The following is a 20,586-nucleotide window of genomic DNA, read 5'->3' as shown; positions in this document are numbered from 1 at the left end:
GTGTGTGTGTGTGTGTGCGTGTGTGTGTGTGTGTGTATGTGTGTGCGCGCGCGCGTGTGTGTGTGCGTGCGTGGGCGAGTGCGTGCGTGCGTGCGTACCGATAACTGTAAGAAGTTGAGTTATACTTACTATCCAAATGTACGGATCAGGGTCATTGAACTGTAAATAAAATATTTTAATCTAATTATTACTTTATCTTTGCTAGTATATAAAATCACAAGTTCATCCTTCTTAATTATATAGTTATTATTTTCATGTTTGTTATTAACGAAAGTGAATAAAAACGCATAAATTTTTATTCACTTTGGTTTTTCAATATAGTTATTATTTTGATATTATTTCCATTACTTATATCATATTTACGATATCCCCTGAAGAAATATAGACATATAGATTAAAAGCAATTACGAATGGTTATTACGTGCCACCCACTTTCAATTGGCTACGGTCAACAGAGCGGATGTAATTTCTGGATGTGAGTCGTGACCTTTTCTGCTATTCTTTAGTCGCACTGACGTATACACAGTGCCGCGCACGCAATTTCTATTGCGCTTAGCTGCAATACGGAGAGCTGTTCATACACGCGCGCGCATGCACACGCGTAACTTATATCATGAAAGACGGTTATTAGTACCTGTACACAGACGGCGAGAAGGAAAAACACCGTCATCACAATGTTGGCACCTCGCCAGATTGTTAGCAACCAGCGGGACTTGCGCGAGGACTGCGTCGCGGCGTCACTCTTGTCGTCTAACCGACGGTAGGATACATCCAGGCGGGCTTCCGGGGCGGCCATGCCGACGTCTGCGTCGTCCCTAGCGCGCGACGACCTACGCTGTCACCTTCGAGGGATGTAATAGCGTTTGTTAGCTCTTCTGTTTATTAGTTATTTTTTGCTATTATGTTAAGTCTATTTATTAATTGCTTTGCAAGTGCAGTGCGATGAGAATAGCGGCAGGGTCACTGGAACAGGCATGGTCAGCGCAGGAGACATGATCGGTAGAGGAGGCATACTCAGTAGAGGAGGCAGGGTCGGTAGAGGAGGCAGGGTCGGTAGAGAAGGCAGGGTCGGTAGAGGAGGCATCCTCTACCGACCCGGCAGGGTCGGTAGAGGAGGCAGGGTCGGTAGAGAAGGCAGGGTCGTAAGATGGAGGGCAGGAGTCCGGTAGAGAACCGGCAGGGGTCAAGTAAAAGGAGGCTGATCGCGTCGTAGAGTAGAGGCAGGGATCGGTCAGAGAGAGGATCACGGGGAGCAGTAGAGAAGGCAGGGTGGTAGTAGGAGAGGCTATTGTGTACAGTACAGGAAAGGCACTTTGTCGTTAGAAAGGCAGCGGTCGGTAAAAAGAACGGCAGGGACGGTTTAGATAGGAGGCAGGAGTCGGGTAGAGGAGGCTATATGTCGAAGATTAGAAGAGGGAGGGATTCGGTAGAAGGAGGAGCATGGTCGCTTAGAGAACATTGTCAGGAGTCCAGATAGAATGGTAGGTGGTCAGTAGAGGAAGCAGGGTCAGTATGACGGAGGCAGATTCTCGTTAGAAGTGAGGCTCAGGGTACAGTAGTAGGAATGACATGGATCGTTAGACAGGAGGCAGGGCTCGGTAGAAGGAAGCAAGTTATTCATTGATTATTATTATAATTTGGGTTCAGTAGAGGGAAGGCAGGGTCCGGTAGAGGAAGCAGGGTCGGTAAGGATGCAGGGTCGGTCTAGAGGAGGGCAGGGTCGGTAGAGAACGGAACAGGGTCAGAGGGGGCATGGTCAGAGTATGAGGAGGCTTTTTTATTAGAGGAGTGGAAGCAGGGTCGGTAAGAAGAATGCGCAGGGATCGGTAGAGGAAGGCATGGTCAGTCAGAGGAGGCATGATTGGGTGGGGGCAGGAGTCGGTAAGAAAGGAGCAGGTCGGTAGAGGATGCCAGGGTCGAGTCAAGACGGGAGTGAGCTCAAAGTCGTAGAGAACGCAGGGTCAGTAGAAGAGGAAGGATGTCGGATAGAGAGCCAGGGTCGGATAGAGGAGGCAGGGTCGTAGATGAGGCAGGGTCGGTAGAGAACGCCAGGGTCGATACAAGGAGGCAATGGTCAGTAAGAGGAGCCCTTGTCCGTAGAGAAGGAAAGGGTCGTAAAAAGAGGCAGGGTCGTGTAGAGAGGAGGCAGGGTACGTAGAGGCGAGGCAGGGTCGGTAAGAAGAGGCAGGGTCGGTAGAGGATGGCATGGTCGGTAGAGAAGGCAGGGTCGGTAGAAAAGAGGCAGAAGTGTGAGAAGGCAGGGTCTGGTAGAGCGGAGGGTCAGGCGTCCGGTAGAGGAAGGCAGGATTTCGTAGAGAAAGCGCAGAGGTCAGTAGAGAAGGCAGGGTCAGGTAAGAAAAGGCAGGGTACGGTAGAGGAAGGCAGGTCGGTAGAGGAAGCAGGGCGCGTAGAGGGAGGGCAGGGTCGTGCGGAGGCAGGGTCGTGTAGAGGAAGCAGGGTCGTAGATGGAAGCACGGGTCGGTAGAGGAAGGACTAGGGACGCGGTAGAAGAGAGGCAGGGTCGGATAGAGGAGGCAGGTGAGTCGGTAGAGGAAGCAGGGTCGGTAGAGGAGGCAGGGTCAGTAAAGGTGGGGTTGGCAGACGTACGTGATATTACTCGTATGACATTGTGTACTTATCTTCGGGACAGCTTTGAGTTCCGCCCTTGTAGTCTAGCATTAAGCACATGATAGGAGTTAATAGCTGACGATGAAATTGGAAATTGATTCCGAGACTGGCGGTCTACATAAATCGCGCTCCCACTCTGCTTGCTCCATCTATAAACATGTACTTCTTTTACTCCTACAGTATTACGCTAGACGGGCTCCACCCTTGTCGGGACCTCCATTTGGCTCTAGACAATCATGCTCCCATTCTCGCTTGCAATTTTCACTTCACGGGCTTCATTGCCGCAGGTTTTTTTTTCACCGATTATCATCAGAACACCCATTTCCCAACGGACTCTAGTTACACGGACAGTTGCGCCGATTCAGCAGTTTATTGATTGCCCGGTATGTACGTACTCTGTAACACATTGCGGCTATCTCCTACGGAAAGCATTTTTGTTCGTGTGCGCCCCTCTCGAGCTCTCTTAATTCAACACAAAATTCGAGTTGGTTTATTCGGCTCGAATGAATTGAGCGAGTTTATTATGAATCGGACATGTCGTCGAAGTGCAAACATTTTTAATTCGTGAATATTTATTATGGGGATGCTTTATATAACAGCCCTCTGCTCTAAGAAATGTCGATCGATGATTAAAATTCTACGATGAGAATGTTGCGAGCGCGTTTAGAGCCAACCTTCGCTGCGAAATCTAATAATTATATAAGGATAACGGCGGCTCGTTAACCGGCCATCTGTCTTCCTCATTACATTCATTAGGAAACACATTCCACGTTTGCAGCACTATACCGTACATAACACGCAGTAGCACGCACATCCGCAACCGCGCTCGCACGCATGCACGCACACGCACGCACGTACGCACACACGCCTACCGCGCTGTAGCTTTGCGATAACTACATTAACCATGTCGCAATTCGATTTTTAACCAGGAGCAGCACGCGGAGAAGCTGAGAATAGATACCTATGTTCTTTGTAGTCGGTGACAATCCCCTTGTTGCCGCCTCCTCTGTGCATCAACATGAACTACTATATCCGCCGTGAATTGACGACAAGCCTGTCTATGTACACGCGGGAATAAATCTGGCGAGCTAAGGTGTATGGGTGACTGACGAGCAGCGGGCGCAGATGCTAGAGTTCTTTGTTACGGGATATACGGAGCGTGTAATGTCACCATCAAAGTATCGCCTCTTTCCGTCAGCGTGCAAGCCCCTCTGGCCATCTGCGTGTCTATAACGGTGTCATGGTCGCCTCAATCTGCTCTTTCTCCCATCTCATTAATTTTCTGCCACCACCCACACTATCTGTCTGTCTGTCCGCCAGCGCCCGTCCGTCCGACCGCCCATCTGTCTTCCCCCTCTCACGTCCTTCTCCATCTCTCTCCTGCGTCTCCATGCCCCCACATACTTTCTCCAATGCTAACCCAATGTCAACTCCCTATTTTTACTACATAATGGGGCACTGCCCGCTACATTATGAACATTGCAGCGCATGCGTGCAATACATATATAAGCGCACGGCGATCCACGACGATATAGGCCTACCAATTTTGTCCTCATCACATAGTATTGATCCGTTTGCAGCGTGTATACACCATTCTGGCCGTGTCTCACTGTTTTCTAGTTTTATCGTCAGCCAAATATTCTTGCAATCTGTACCGTGCACAGAGGATCGCGCTGTTGCTGAATTAGCTGACGTGCAGAATTGATTGAGCAAGCAAAGTGGTGTCAGTATATGGCGCAAGCGGCAATAAATTTGTAAACTAATAAGCCGCTTCACATGGCCACACACATGCACGCGCGGAGATGCATGGATGCTTCGTCAGATGTACGCACGCACGCGAAGTGAATCCCGATTCGAATCGAATCCCGAGCGCCTGAATTATGTCCCTATACAGTTTGAGGAAAAGCGAACGCGAATCGTACGCGTATTTACCGCGCGCGCGTCAGTCTATATGTGCGTTTGTGAATTAAAATTGACAACTATAAACTATAAACACGGTGGCGTCTACCTGCCTTGTATCCCCCACGTGCAATGATTGTAGCCTGTTTCCGTAAGTATGAGGCTTAGCGGTACGGATATAAACGCTCGCCTTCACGCACGCACACTTAATCGGCTATTCCGCTAATCTACAGGTTTCATTATATTAATTGACGTATGTAAATAGGCGGCAGGTATACGGGGGGCTGTAACAACCGCGCGTATACTTATCACCAATCCTTACACACGGTGCAATATATTGCCGCTGCACGTCAGGTTATAGAGTAATAGCGTAGGCATGGCGTGGTAATCTAGAGCTAAATAATGTAGCAGCTCCAACATAGCAACAATTTCTTATCAAAATACAGACCTTTGCTCGTATGCACGCGTCCAAAACGTAGCCGCCAATGCAGTATTGTAAATATGAGGCAATAATTCTATGTTTCCCTACAATTCTGTATGGAATCCGTACGCATTCGCGACGTATATCTATATATATATACAATAAGGCCAGGACAAATCTACACGTGGCAAAAAGGACTAAGAAGAGCTGAGCTAAAAACAACAACTATTATAATCATTATATATACATTTACCCACAACATTAAGGGCCATTTAAATTTAAATTTATGAAAACAAGTCGTACACTTACCTTTTAGAGCCAAAAGTATACCTTTCAATCATTCATGCGGTTGCGTGCTAATATTATAGGTTCTTCGGCGTATATTTTCGCTATACCTCCGCGAACATGTGCAACCGCGACGCTCAGATACACTCGCACGCCAACGCTTCTGATGTCGGCGCAAGAGCTACGATAGCGACTACTGCTATCGTGGATAAAATCGTGCGCTATAGGCGTATTGCCATGAAGATTGAGCGACTGGCGGCGAACGCAGATGCTGCCTCCATGCAATATGGATGGGTGAGATTTTTTCTCCCCCATGTCGCTCATTTCCTACGCTCGATCGGGGGAGTGGACGGGCCCCAAATGAGGATATACAGGGACAAAACGAACCAAGACTTCTGTGCATTTAAATACACTCTGTAATACAGTGTTATCGGATATCTATATTGATTTGTGTGTGTGTGAGGTCGAGATAGATTATATATCAGCGGTCAATATGCGTGAAGCAGAGCTCTATCACCATGTGCACTTTGGCCGTATGCGTATAAACGCTATATGTAGTAGGATGGACGTTGTTTTCACTGCCTATAGCTGCTCATGTTCTACAGCTCAGATGCAGGTTGTGGAGAATAATTATGATCTGATGACGTATCCACATGCTGACAAGGCCTATACCTACAATTTCAGTTTACCATTTCCTCTTCCCTATTTTCCCCCTTCCCCACGCCCCCTCTCTCGATATGCCTATACATTTTTCTCTCTCCCCCACCTCGCTCTCTCCTAGAGGTCTCAGACACTAACTTGTGTGATAATCTTGTACTTCTGCCAATAAACAGATAACAGATATCTCTCAAAATTTATTTTATTTGCATTCTTGACAAAAAATCCTTTCTGAACTTACTCCTAAATGCTAAAAAAAACGCGGCAACGAACGTGGGCAAAGGTGCGTAGGCCTACCATATAGAAATATTATAGAGACACGTATCGTATATTATTTCTATGGTGCGTACCATATGCGATACTGTGACCCCCCCCCCCCAGCTCTAACTTCCTCTTGTGATTTTTGCAACTTAAAAATATAAACACATAGGCTGATAGGCAGAGTGCGATCACTTTAGTTGTAGGTATACTGCTTTTCCATGTAGCGTTTTTACTCAGCCACTGTGGCGTTTAACAATATAAATCATTTGTTTATCACAAGGTGGCGCTACTTGTTTCGCGCCATTTTCAATGTACCTGTTTACGTTGAAATTTCTTTGGTATTTGTGTTGTTGTTAAACTTTAGTTGTTTTGCTGAAGTTTGTTAAGCTATATGCAAGTGTAACTTCACGTATTGGCTAGGGCATGTATAGGTAAGGATTCCTGATGGATTAATGCTAGCAATATCCGTACCATGTACTTATTCACAGCACAGAACAGATCTGACATCTGTGAATCTGTGATCATGATGCCGCACATCCTCATTTACATGTTTTCTTATTTTGTGTAATATTTCTAGATATTCACACACCTTCCTTCCTCGTGTTGAAGCGGGTTGGCAATCTTTCCTTCTAATAGCAGCACCGTCATGTAGATGAGATAGATCATACCACCGCTACACACGACGATCCACAACAAACATGTCAGCCGCCACGCCCTCGTCTCTATACGATAGAAACGTTAACGTTAAAGCGTGTAATCATGTGTATAGTATCTACAACTAAACACGTTCGCACGTATATATCCTCCTGAGTTCCAAACAAAAACTACTTCATGAAAATTGTTTGTTTTTCACATGTCACACAGTAACAATGCAAAATAGAGGAAAATTGGGAAAAAAATATTTCCCGTCCTCTGCGGATATATACGTGCGAACGTGTTTAGTTATATATATATATATATACCTTGTTGCGGTGAAGCATCTCAATTCTACGCGGTGACGTTAGTACACGCAGCGAAATGCTCTAATTAACGTACACTAATAGACGTCTAGAGATGTTGTCTCACTCATTACCTTACTAATGGCGTAGTAGACAGGCACTCGTTACTAAACATTACACGTTTTAGACGGGAATTTTTTTTTGCGTCGCAATAACGAGTGCCACTTGTTTGTAACACATCGGCGTTCGACGAAAACATCTACGATGCGATCCGAGTATTGATCCGCTCGTTCTCACCACGATTAATAGCCCTACACACGGACGTGAATCAGTCTCCCCAAACTAATTAGCAATGACGTGGGCCGGAATTGCATTATACACACGCTATGTGTGTGGGTGTATAGTCCGTCACACAGCGCGTCCTTTCGAGCACAATCGCATCGTTTGTATAGCATTATCTACGGCGTGGGCATACGAGCACACTGAAATCTAAAACACATCCCTGCCAAGGAAAGATCGCAAGAAGAAACCAAGTATAGATTACTATTAGTCACGCGACGTATCAAGTAAGGACAAATCTTCATAAAACTGTGTGTCGTGATCGACGCAGATAGCCGCGTAGATACTAGTTTCGGTTTATGTAGGCAGGATGAACGGTGTGGACGATCGACCCGTACAGTATACACGTATACAAGGCGTGCGCGCACACACGCGCACTAATCTGTACTGTATCTTACGGGCTGTGTAATTCTAGTACTCGTGACACTGATACTCGTTCCAGGGACAGACTGACAGTGACAGTGTCAGTTGTAGCAGCGACATGATTGGAGTAGTTATGGCAAAGTCCAATGCTGTTCATGAGGTAAGAGTGTTTGTTGGTTGGTCTGAGCTAATGAGAGCCATAGTGCTAGTAGTCACTTTACACGGGATAGGAGTGTTACCACTACCAGAGACACATCAGATTTCTACTGTACTGTAGCATCACATAATATGGTTAGATGGGTTGGTATAAAGGTACACACCAGAATTTCGAATGCTAATGTTAATATGCTTATGCTAAATTCTTATCACGTCATTTTCATCTACTTGTTATATTTACGGTAATAGAATGTGTAGTTGGTATTAGTAGAGCATTTTATTTTGTAGGTAACACCGAGTGGGATTGCCAAGACCCGGTCTATTGCTAGCTTCTTCCAGCCATTGCTACACCAGGCTGCCAACTCGAAACAGAGCCATGCAGATCATCTCTTGAAATCAGGAAACACTGCCAACACTGGGAAACGTGTGTATGTCACAGAGGAAGCAGTTACCACGAAAGCAAGTGATGTGACCTCGCGACATGCAGGTGCAAAAGAAATGGAAGCCACGACGTTGGCAGTGTTGGGCAGCCGGCCCGCACGAGTGCGCCGATGCAATCGAAATGTGAAGAAGTCCACGAACAACAACAATGATGTCACAGTGGAGAACAAAGGCTCACATGATTGTAATGATCAACCGAAAGCAGATGAAAGAACTGCCCTGAATGGCGATGCCAAAGATGTGAGAACCCAGTCGACGAAGCAAACGACTACGTCTAAGTCTACCGATGAATCCTGTGCTACGAAGAGCATCCCTGGGCATCCAGATGATCGTAATAGCAACAGTGGTCAAAGCAGTGAGCATGATGGGTCTCAGTCAGGGTCGACGCCAAACGCATCTCTGGTCGTTCACCCAGATTCATCGAATAGCGATTCCCGGGCTTTTGCGTCACCTTCCACAGTTGCCGGCACAGTTGCGTGCACAGGCAGTGACACTGCCTACTGGTTGGCACAATTCTCAGAGACTGTGGCAAAGCAGGAAAGCGCCAACGATGATTCTCCAGATGATCGAGAGAGCGGAATCACTTCTGTTGACAGTGGCAACGACGAGGATAGCTGTGCACATGCTCGGTTTACACATACTGGTAAAACCACCAGCAAAACTGATGAAGTTCGACTAGAAGACGCTACACGAAATCTATTCACTGGGATGTCCGATACCTCGTGTGACGATGATAACAAAATGGCGGTGACAACGTTAAAAATCAAGGCTGCGAGTACAAATTCAGAGAGCCACCTTGTTGTTGAGCTTAAGTCTGTAGAGGAGACTGAAAAGGAAGAGGAGGGGGAGGATGTGCTGACGATATCATTTGAGAACTGGCTGGCTGATCAGAAAGAAGACGCCAAGACCAAAATTGCTTCGACCGGATCGCGCCAGAACGAGGATATCCCGGATAAAGTACCGACACCTCTCGGTGACCGCGCCAAACGAGTTAACGTGAAGGACGACTCCGACATAGTCGACACAGAGCCGGAGGCCGTCACAGTCGCCCCTCAAGTCAGCATAGCGAGATTCTTCAAGCCGGCAGCAAAATTTCAAAAAGCGAGCGGCAGTCTCGCGTCCAACACGATCAAGGTGAAAGCTGACGTTCACTCGCAGCCGCAAAGTCCGAACAAGCGGCCGGCGGGGCGGACGCCACGCGTACTCGTCCCCGAAACGTCGCCGCCGCCCGCGGAAACTCCGACGCTCGGCAAGAACGGCGACAAGTGCAAGAGGAAGTCGAACGTCTTCGTGGACGACATTGATCTGGGCATCGAGAACATGAGCGGTCCGGGACAAGTCGGGGTAGCTGACGTACGCCGCCCTACAGCGGACGCCTCGCGAGGGGCGGCCTGCAGCAATCAAGCGGGCGGAGAACGCTCCGGTAGAGCAACGGACGCTGCCGATATCGCCGAGAAATCTCTCGCGTCTGGTCCGGCCGTCAAGGAGAAGTCCAGTGGCAGTAGAGAACGAGAGGACGAGTTGCATGCCGAAGAGATATCGGCAGAGACGGGTGATTCTCACCACGGCCATGGCTTCAGTTCAGAGAGCTCTGGTCCCCATCACCGTGGTGATCCGTCTCAACGTGTTGCGGGCACCGCCGGAGAAGGTCGCAGTGATGGCGACAAAGCGGAGACGTGTTCCGAGGTGATAGCGCCGCAGCCTTCTCTCACCGTGCCCAAGAAATGCAAGCAGATGACCTTGGCTTTTGCGAAGGGCCACATGAAGTTGAAAAGTCCCGTGAAGGTCGTTGAGAAGGCCGGAGAGAGCGAACGCGTCACGGAAGCGTCGGCGGACGTCCATTCGGACGACTCTGTGGTCGAGTTCAAAATCGAGGCGAGGACAGTGATGAGCACGCCCAAGCAGGAGCGCGCGCGTCGAGGAGTAACGGATAAATCTTACGCGAAGAAGAGAAACGAGACGAATGAACAGTTGGACTCGTCCATTTCAGAGTTCATTGTAGTTTCACCAGTGCGGGCAAGCAAACCGACAAGACGCAGTGCTAAGCCGGTAGCAAAGATGCAGAAGTCCACAACGTCATCTAGACAAAGGAGGGAGCAAGGTAAATGCCTTCTCTACTCGTGCTGAATATTATTGCATTGCTTACGTTAATGCCAACGGTTGTAACAATCGGAAAGAGCGATTCAAATGGTATCGTACCGTGCGCGCATATGTGTTGATGTTCCTAGTATTATATGGATATTAATATTGCGTTTTAATGTGTGTCATTGAAGCGATTTATTCGTCGATGCTGGTGAGGCGGACACCTGGTAAACTCGGGAGCCCGTTTCGCTTGAGGCTGAGGAGAGTATCGAAGACGTCTCCCAACGGTAGCCAGCGAAGTGACGATAAACTGTCTTTACAGATGCTAGCCGGGAAGAAACGGGTATTAAGTTTGTACAGGTTCACCCTGACACGAATCAGAGTAGACCATTGTGTTGTGGAATCAATAGAAACATACTGGGGAGAATGGGAAGGGAGTTAGCATCATCAGAGGGGTGTGGCGTTTTCCTGGTAATTCTAGGTCATTATATAGTTAAAAGCATGCTTGGCAACAGTTAATTGTGTTGTTGGGTAAAGAGTGAGGTATGATTCCTACCTATTTCTAGAACAATGTGTTAAAATGTTGTTTGTTGTTACAGTAATATATGTTGTAACCAAGTGCCAAATGTGTTGTTAGGGCACTCAGCTCATGAAAGCCAAAAAACTGGTTAAGAAGGCCAAGAAGGTGAAAGGAAAGCGACCTTTAACAACACTACAAGCTAGACAAAATAAGAGCAGTACGAAATCCTTAGGAAAGGACACCGGGAAACACCCAAAAACTAAAAAAGTGTCAATGGCATCGGAGGTCCAGGTAAGTAGTTTTCACATATTCGTGATTTAAAAAAAGTAAAGATTGTTTTTTGGTGATGACCAATGTAATAGTTAAAATTATTGAGTTCAGGGAAACGTTCTTAAAAATAACCTCAAAGCAGGGAGATTTTTTTTAATCAAAAAATGGTAACTTGGGTTCAATTTGAATAATTGCTAGTATTTTGACCAGCCATATGTAGAGGAGGAACAGCAAATCTTCCTGTTGCAGTGCACTTTCTTACGTAGTTCGTTTCTGTCACAGGATCCACCGAGAAGATCGACTAGGACCTGCGCTCTCCTCGCACGCGAGGAGATACGACATATGACAGAGAGAACACCAAGCAGGTCCTGCAGAGAGGTTAGCACACCGGGGAGCAAGCAGAAGGAGCGCAAACTTGTGCTCGATGACGACGAAGGAGCTTCCACTCCGAAGAGGAAAAGGCACGGCGGGAAAGCGACGCGCGGCAGCCCAAGAAACTCCCCGAAGAAAGGTAGTAACGGGGTTCGCACGGGTTCTGGAAAACATCGAAAAAACACCTTAAAACGTCTAAAAAAAACATTAAATGACGTTTACCAAGTCCGGAAAGTCCTGAAAATTATCTATGGCCCTTAATTGAAAGAATTTCGAAAAAAGTGATTTGCATTGGTTGTGTCAACCTCGAATACTAGAGCAATTGAGACAAAACAAAAGCAGGATCTCAAGTCCTCTGAAGAATTCACTAACCTTGCTGTGCAGAGTGACTGTGAGTGACTAGCTGCAGCAGAAGCCGTTTGCCACAATGTCGTGTGTTGCCGCAGTGAGAGTTGCGAGTGTGAAATTTAATTGTTAGATGTGTCAAATGTTAAATTTGAAATTTTTTAATGTAAAATTGCGTAATAAATGCATTGCATCTTGCTGAATGGTGCAGGAAAGAAGCTGGCACCGATATTCGCGCCATCTGCCGATGTCATACTGGTGAAGAAACCGCTCACAGCGCAGGAGCTTGCCGCAAGAGAGGTTTGTTTTACACTTCTGGCAGTTTAGACGAACACGTAACTGTATGCGATACGCCACGGTGTACACAGATGACATAGGGTACATTACCCCCATCTTACAAGTGTAGTAGCCGCACGCCGCAATGCGTAGCGTACAGTGTGATCGGTAGCAGGGGTGGCACGGGTAGGCCACACCGCGTGGATGTATCGATACACTTGTAGCGATGTATCACCGCCATGTTACAGCCTATGGTACGAGGGTGGAGGGTACGCGCGACACGCCTGAATGGTGTGCCACCTTATTCACGAGGACGGGTACGGCCAGTACCTATGTGTTACAGCCTTGAGTGTACGAGGGTGAGGGTAGTCGGCACACGCCATGGTGTACCACTAAATGTAGAAGTGAGGGTACGCTAGGCACCCCATGTGTCACACGTTATGGTACGGATGTGAGGGTACGCGGCCACGAGCGCGTGATGTGGTACACGGCTGAGATGTACTGGAGGTGCATGCGGTACCCCACAGGGCCCCGAGTGTGTACAGCGCCTATGTACGAGGGTGAGTCGGGTACGGCCGGATACCCGCATGGTGTACACTACTGTGAGCGAGTGAGGGTGATCGCCATACGGTCATGGTGGTACACTAGTGTACGGAGCCGGCAGGTGAGTGATCGACACCCCGATGTGGGTACACAGGTAGTGTGAACGGGTGAGGGTACGGCACAGCGTCAATGGTGGTAGCACCGATCCGATGTCGGCGGACGGTAGAAGGTACGCCGGACAGCGGGCGCCACGGTGGGTAGCACGCAGTCGGCGAAGGCGACAGTGGGTACGGAGCGAGGGCAGCGGGCTGGGCAAACGGGGGAGCGTGATTCGCAGCACCCGCATTGGTGAGGCACGCTAAGTGAGCGAGGTGGAGGTGTACGCACACGCGCATGGTGGACACCTGATGCTACGGCAGGGGTGAGGTACGCCAGGCACGCGCATGGGTACAGCCTATGCTACTGAGGTGAGGGTACGGCCATTACCTCATAGATGGCCGTAGCCTGGGTATGGTTACGACGTGAGTGTACGCCCACACCGTCATGTGGTTGACAGCTGCGGAGATGCTGAGGCGGATGGGTCGATGGGTACCCACAGCACCTGCGATGGTGGTACAGCCGTGGATGGTAGCGAGGTAGAGGGTAGCCCCGAGCACCCGCATGGTGTACGAGCGTAGTGTACCGTAGGGTGAGGGTACGCCACACCTCCTGTGTAGACACCTATGTACGAGGGTGAGGCGTGGATACGCCACACCCCATGGTAGCACCGCTAATGTTACGACGGGTGGAGTGGTATCCGACACCCATGGTGTACACCTATGTACGAGTTGAGCGGTATCCACCCCCATGTGTACAACCTATGTACGGAGTGAGGGGTACGCCACACCCCATGTGTAGCACACTAAGTACACGAGCGTGGCGCGCGGTGAGGGTCGCCACAACCCCAGTGTACGACCCTATGTACGGACAGGAGGGGCGCTCCGAGCGGTACGCCAGCACCCCAGCGTGTGTACACTATGGTATCTGAGGGTCGCGCAAGGGTACGCCACACGCCATGTGTGACACCTCATGTAACGAGCTGTGCCGGAGGGTAGGCGGCCATACCTCATGTGAATACACCTGATGTACGAGGTGAGGGTATGCCACACGTCGCCATGTGGTACACCTATGACGAGTGGTGAGGGTATTCCACCACCCCATTGTGTAGCCACTATGTACGCAGGTGAGGCGTACGGCAGGCACCCCATTGCCTGATAAACTATGTACAGGGTGAGGGTACGCCACACTCCATGTGTACACTTATGTACGAGGTGAGGGTATCCCATACCTCATGTATACACCTCTGTACGGGTAATGATACGTTAATTCGTACGCGTAACGCCTCATGCTGGTGAGATTCATTAGACTTTCATTAACACTGATTGTAACGTGGCTCCTAATCCTTTTGATTTGTCACCGTTACCAGACGAGACTCAAGTTTCTCATGAGCAGTGTACCGGATGCCGTTCGTAAACAGCAGCAGGCAGTGAAGCCGCTTGACATGTCAACCATCCCGGAGTATTCCCCCTGGCCGGAGGTCAGTCACGTGCAGCAGGCCGATGCCAGCTGGGTGTGGACGTTGTCCGAACCGGAGGATGTGACGCTACAAACTCGGTAGGTCGTCTGCTACGTAGCAGGTCGTTGTCTGCATCGCTAAATATCGTAGCTGCGTTTGTTGCAGCAGCCGTTGTTCTAATCACAGCATATTTTCTGTTTCCCTGTAGGTCGAGAGACGAATGGAAACTTGCGCCCGTGACAGCGCCGGGAGATTTTCATCTTGTCAGCAGCAATTCTGACCAGCAGACGATGTCGCACAAGGTTACTATATATCTGTGTCCGTACAGAATCTGTGATAAATGGTGCTGACATCCGTCCACACTAATAACCCACGGCGGAGAATTAGTCTGGCTGTAGATGAATGTCCAAAGACATTGTTATGTCAGAAATTGTCAGAAATTTTGGCATGTGACTACTACTCATAGGTGTTAGAGTAGTCGCTTTATCTCAATATTTTGGTATTATGTTTGCAGGTCTTTAGCAACCATCCTGCTCTATCGCAGTCCGTGGTGAGGCTGCTATTAGCAGAAATGGGGCAACAAAGCCCGGATTTTCCAGTCAAGCGCACGTTTAAGCAGTATTACGCTAAGAAACAATCGTATGACAAATCGCTTTTGGAACAAGAAGCACCTCCAGGTAAAAGGAGATAATAATGTGTATGCTTGTATGCTTATTTATTTTAGGCTTAATTCGAATTAATTGTTTACCTAGTTACTCTTTTTATGCTCAATTATTCTCTTGTTTAAAAGAAATAGTAGTCTGAAACCAGCTCATTTGCAATGCTCAATAAATACTACTGCCACCACTCAAGCTCTCTTTTCGGAAAAGGTTGCATAATTCTAAATTTTAAATTCTCCATACCATGCGGGCTGTAAGACGCAAGGCAATTCTGTATAACAGAAACATTTGTTCTTCAGCGACTGATGTGCTTCCCGAGCCGAAGATGCAGTGTTCGGGTAGGGAAACGGTTGCGGCTTCGACTGCTAAGCGAACACAGAAGAGAAAAGCAAAGGAAGGGGAGGAGCTTGAGACAGAGGAAGCAGGAGGCAGACGAAAACGAAGGAGAGGAAGCTGTACATCAGAAGGTAGAAGCCATCCTCTCTAGTCTCACTATCTCTGAACTCGGTGCCAACTCTCACTGTGTCTATTCATCTAATTTATTGATATGTAAATTCATACGGCATGTGTACATACATACGTGCCGATGTATTACATGATCATCTAAATTCAGTAAAACTAAAATTAGATTTTTATTGGGATTAAATTCAGGTTCAGCATATGCACATTCGAATGCGTTGTATAATGATTTGATGATAATTAAGTGAAAATCTCTAACAGTTACAGTGTATAACAAGCTATTGGTTAGCTTCAATTCACAGTAAGTTTTTATGTACTTATTTTACGTGAAACATTGTCACAGAAGTGAATGCAAAGGTCTGCCAACCGGAAAGTCGAGTGACCAGAGGAAAAAAGAGACAACGGTCGGGCAGTCTTGAAATCATTGAGCCAGACAGTTGTACGGTGAAGTTGAAGAACTCCGAAGTCATTGACATTTCTTCAGATGCAACAACACACACTTCAAAACTATCTTCAGGAACAACTGACGGTATTTGTCACACCGATATTTTGACCGAAGAAATAATAACAAATGCCCGTTTGTGTACCTTTGTGCAGGATGTGTACCTTTATATTTTCCAATTGACTAAATGATGGGAATGTTTTTGATGCTTAGCAGGCAAACTGGGTGGAGATTTGTGGACAGATAAGTACCAGCCCACATGTGCAACCGAATTGATCGGGAATTTGGCTAGTGTGGCGAAGCTCAAGCGTTGGCTCCAGGACTGGAAGCAGACCATGAAAAGAGAGAACGAAGACTTGCAGAGGAAGAAAAAAAATAAAAGCAAGCAGAAAGGTGCATTAACATTCATTGACACATCTTTAAACACATCGAAGTAATTCATTTTGCAGCAAAATTTGTACAGCCGCACAACGGTGTTGGTAATAAGCATAATTTATTAATTAATTATAGTAATAAGAATGTATTTATTTCAGGCTGTAAGAGCAAGGATGAGTCGGGTGATAGTGATGCTGACTTTATCGTCAGTGACAGCAGGGACAGTTGGCGAAGTGAGGAAGAAGAAGACAATGACATGTGCACGACGATGCTCATAGAGGGAGCCAGCGGAATCGGAAAGACTGCTGTTGTTTACGCCCTCGCAGAGGAATTGGGCTTCAAAGTATGACATCATGTTCTCTGGTCACGTTGGCGTCTAGGCTGAAAGGACACATTGTTTTTAAGCACAAGAATCTTCCGCATATTTTCCCGGGATTATGGCTTCTAAATTTAACATTTACAGGATCGATGAAAATCCATTGAGATACTGGTGTCGGGTATAAATTGTGTAATATTCGGAGTTCGAATTTAATGCGAATCAAGAGGCAGGTTCTTCCTATTTTATTCTCTAACCCTTTCATTTAGATCAGCAGTGGCCTATGTGACTCCATGAAAATTGTGAACGCATTTATACATGCAAGGTTGATGTGGGTATGCTGGACTGTGTATTTGAAGTCTTGTGTTCATATTGCTATTTCTTCTCACAGGTGTTTGAGGTGAACGCGTCAAGTCGTCGAACCGGAAAACACATCCTCTCCCAGTTACAAGAGGCCACTCAGTCTCACCATGTCTCCAACCAACAATCTGAGGTAAGCCACTCAGTCTCACCATGTCTCCTGACAATCTGAGGTAAGCCACTCAGTCTCACCGTGTCTTCCACCAACACTGTGATGTAAGCCACTCGGTCCCACCGTGTCTTTCATCCATATCATGATCAGGATAAGAAAAGGAGAACGTTGATGCTGCTAGTTGGACCATACAATCTCACACAACTTGTTGACTGACATGTGACATGAATCAACAACATGTGTGACTGACTACTCATGTTGTCCAGTGCAGGTTTCCAGTGCAGGTCTTATGTGACAGTGTATTTAAGTGTGTATTGAGTTATTCTTGTTTGTATGGCAGGGTGTGAGTATGAGTGACATGTTAAAGGCAGCACTCTCTGACCAGACCACAGCAAAGAGTCAGCGTCCGTCAAAATCTGCGCCGAACGCATTTAGTGCTTTCTTCAAAGCTGCAGCATCTGCTAAGGCAAAAACTGCAGTCCAGAAAAATTCTCCTAGAAAAGGTGTGGTCACGACTCGAGTTCAAAGATTGATTTAAATCAGATAAATAAGTTATGAAAACTTTACGTGCGTTACGGTGACATTTTTGCATTAAGTGAGACTATTTATTTATCTAGTTTCCTGAATTGTATACTATTATCATTACTATTATGGTATATGATTTTTGAAGAGCTTCATGCTAAATCTCAATTTACTCATCTTTACTGCAGCACGATAGAATTTTGTTGTGTTGAATGATCAATCTTATATCATCTTTATTGTACCCTGTTTCCTTAAATTCTTTACTAAACGTTTTCATAGGTGAAAAAGGGATGAGGAAATGTGAACGGGAGATTGCATACGATGACAAGAGTATCAGTCAGACAACCAACACTCAAGCTGCAAGCGTGAAGCTATCAAGCAACTCGTTAATCTTGTTTGAAGAAGTGAGATATATATCATATTGTCTCTACTGTATATCTCAAGGCGGCAACACACAAAATGCTATCTATTCTTGGTTACTGCTTCATAAATCGAAAAAATTTCGTCCCAAAGTTTCCACAGCCATTACCTACAGGAAACGATTCATTAGATGTCTTTTATTTTGTTACTCATTAAACAATTGGACGTGTTCACGAACAACTGCGTATTGCTTAGGTTGACAATGTATTTGAGGAGCTAGATGAGGGATTCTGGCCAGCTGTCAACATGTTCATAGCCACGACCAAGCGACCTATCATCATGACCACCAACCACCCTGACGTCAGCCTCAAACTGAAAATTACATACGAACAGCTGTCATTCCGCGTCCCCACTTACGTAAGTCTCTTCACCATTCTGCGTGCGTATATCCGTGCTGCTACCGCAAACCTTTCCTACTAACGGAAATTATGCAAATTCGTGTATACAATGTATAGATGTATTATGTAACACGTAGCAGTGCTTATAGTTTGTGTTTTCTAATTACGTGAGATTCTGATTGACGAGTCGTTGCCCAACATTTTTATGAAACTAGACTTGCATTTCTCCTATCACGTACGTATTGAAAATAATAATCTTAATCCAATATGCTCGTGGCACCTTGTAATTGAAAAGTTGGGTGTGAGGTTGAAGCACCTGACGTCAGACTATACCGTCCGTTATGTCTCCGGCAGACGACAACGGCAAGCCACCTGCAGGCGATGTGCCTCGCGGAGGGAGTGCGCACCGATCATCGTGACATTCTCTCTCTCGTCAGCTTCCTCACCGGCGACATCCGCCGATGCATGCTCTCGCTGCAGTTCTGGGTGAATTCGGGTGCCGGAACCCTGCCTGAGCTCCCAAGATTCCTCCCCACGCTCCCAACATCTCTTCGCACACACCCAGCATCCCTGCCCGTGCTCCCAACATCCTCGACCGGGCTTCCAACATCCCTGCCGGAGCTCCCGAGGTCTGACTCGCAGGACTACAAGCAGGTGTGCGAGTCGTCAAATCCTGCCACCGCTACCCTCTGCGAAGATGACAAATGCGAGGGCACTAATTCAAGAGAAATCCAGCAGGGGGTGCCTGCGAGTGGCACACGCCCCTTTGACGAAGGTGACGCGTTGCCGGGAGCGGACGAGGCGCCGCCGGGGGTCCGCCGCGGCTGCCTGCGGTCGCTCTGCGGCATCGCCGCGGCGACGGCTGCGCCCGACGACGCGCGCGGGCTGAGCGAGCTCGCGACGTTGTACGCTGTCGTCAGCGTCGACGTCCTGCAGAACGTTCTCGTGTCGCGTCTGCTGCCGCTGCCGGCGAGCATCGTCGCGTCGCGCGAGCGTCTGCGCCTGTCCGACGACGGCTGGCGGCGGCTGACGCCCGCCTGCAGGTGGCGCCGCATCACGGCGTTCCTCGACAGCAGCGACGAGTCTTCGGACGGGCTCGCGACGGCCGCTCGGAGAGGCGGCGACGCCGGGTCGGCGCGGGAGGTTCCTGCTGGGGAGAGCGGAGACAGAGGGGAGGACGAACGCGGCGGCGGCGGCGGCGGCGGCGGTGGCAAGGGAGAGCATTGCGCGATTCGGGACGAGTGTGGGGAGAAGCCGTCGCCGGCGGAGGCGCAGAGGAGAAGGTGCGTTTACGAGGCCGTCCGCTCGCTGTCGGACCTGTGCGACGTCCGGGCGTTCGCGGACACCTACGCTCCAGTGCGGGAGAGAGGCGACGCACCTCTGGATAGTTTGCGGCCCGCGCTCCACGCGGCAGATGCTCGGCGGCTGTACGACGGTGATTGCAGCACTTCGGATGACATGCGGTTAGATTTGGCTGCCTCCGTGAAAGCTCTGTCCATAACTCGCTGCTCGTCTCGCCTCGGAAACTTGTTAAAAGACTCGCCAGATGGAGACACCGTGCAATGTTTGACGATTCCCGTACACGAGATGCCAGCAGGTGGTGGAGTGCAGTTGTCCAGCTCATATCTTGTCGATGAGAGGTGAATTATGTTGACAGAAGATTATATTTCGTCAGTTAGCAACACTGAAATATGAACTCACAAACCTTGTAATAAAAACCAAAGCAAAATTAAAATCTCATAGTCTTGCAAATTCTCTGCACGTCTTTGGCATCACAGATTGTGCAATGAGAATTATGTCACTAACAAAATATTGATAAGCATTCCATCATATAACGCTTGAGCATTATTTGCATAATTGTGTAATTATAATAACTATACTTCGAATAATTATTCTAGACGCGTTCATTACATCAGAAACTTTCACACAAGAACAGTACACGATGGCCGGCGTATTTTATTGCTGTCGTCATTTCAGGACTAGTCGAATGCAGAGGGAAGCTGTGATATCGGTGGCCCGGCTCCTACCCGCGTGTGTGCAGGGCAAGTACGCGTGCATCGGTGCTGACTACATGCCAGCGCTGAGAGCAATTAACAGGGCAGAGAAGAAGAAACAGGAGGAGAGTGGCAAGAGGAGAGGAAGGTATGCTGTCTGAAGTGAAGGAGTGGGAAGGTATGCTGTCTGAAGTGATGGGGTGGGGGAAGGTGTGCTGTCTGAAGTGACGGGGTGGGG

General features: G+C 48.0%; 2 protein-coding genes and 1 long non-coding RNA gene across 3 annotated transcripts in view; 1 reads left to right on the top strand and 2 right to left on the bottom strand.

Annotated features, from left to right (window-relative positions):
- LOC106821378 (transmembrane protein 220-like) overlaps nt 1-7,323 on the bottom strand; it is a 12,567-nt gene extending 5,244 nt beyond the window's left edge. The window contains exons 1-2 of the mRNA XM_014826144.1: nt 7,224-7,323; nt 6,741-6,873 (exon numbers count right to left, since the gene is read on the bottom strand). Coding sequence (XP_014681630.1) covers nt 6,741-6,817 — 77 coding nt within the window. The 5' untranslated portion in view covers nt 6,818-6,873; nt 7,224-7,323. The remainder of the gene's footprint in view (nt 1-6,740; nt 6,874-7,223) is intronic.
- LOC106821379 lies at nt 130-5,480 on the bottom strand. Its single transcript, XR_001395724.1, has 3 exons — nt 5,258-5,480; nt 635-842; nt 130-159 (listed from the first exon to the last, which is right to left on the bottom strand). It is a non-coding gene; the product is annotated as an uncharacterized LOC106821379 (long non-coding RNA).
- LOC106821352 (ATPase family AAA domain-containing protein 5-like) overlaps nt 6,455-20,586 on the top strand; it is a 22,578-nt gene continuing 8,446 nt past the window's right edge. The window contains exons 1-9 of the mRNA XM_014826115.1: nt 6,455-6,582; nt 7,871-7,951; nt 8,236-10,489; nt 10,662-10,813; nt 11,108-11,281; nt 11,543-11,771; nt 12,189-12,277; nt 14,262-14,449; nt 14,560-14,653. Of these exons, the coding sequence (XP_014681601.1) occupies nt 7,910-7,951; nt 8,236-10,489; nt 10,662-10,813; nt 11,108-11,281; nt 11,543-11,771; nt 12,189-12,277; nt 14,262-14,449; nt 14,560-14,653 (3,222 nt within the window). The 5' untranslated portion in view covers nt 6,455-6,582; nt 7,871-7,909. The remainder of the gene's footprint in view (nt 6,583-7,870; nt 7,952-8,235; nt 10,490-10,661; nt 10,814-11,107; nt 11,282-11,542; nt 11,772-12,188; nt 12,278-14,261; nt 14,450-14,559; nt 14,654-20,586) is intronic.

The sequence above is a fragment of the Priapulus caudatus genome, unplaced genomic scaffold, assembly GCF_000485595.1.
Source record: "Priapulus caudatus unplaced genomic scaffold, Priapulus_caudatus-5.0.1 Scaffold70, whole genome shotgun sequence".
NCBI classification, from domain to species: Eukaryota; Metazoa; Priapulida; class Priapulimorpha; order Priapulimorphida; family Priapulidae; genus Priapulus; species Priapulus caudatus.
Note: the sequence above shows the minus strand (reverse complement) of the source record. Positions and strands in the feature narration are given on the sequence as shown.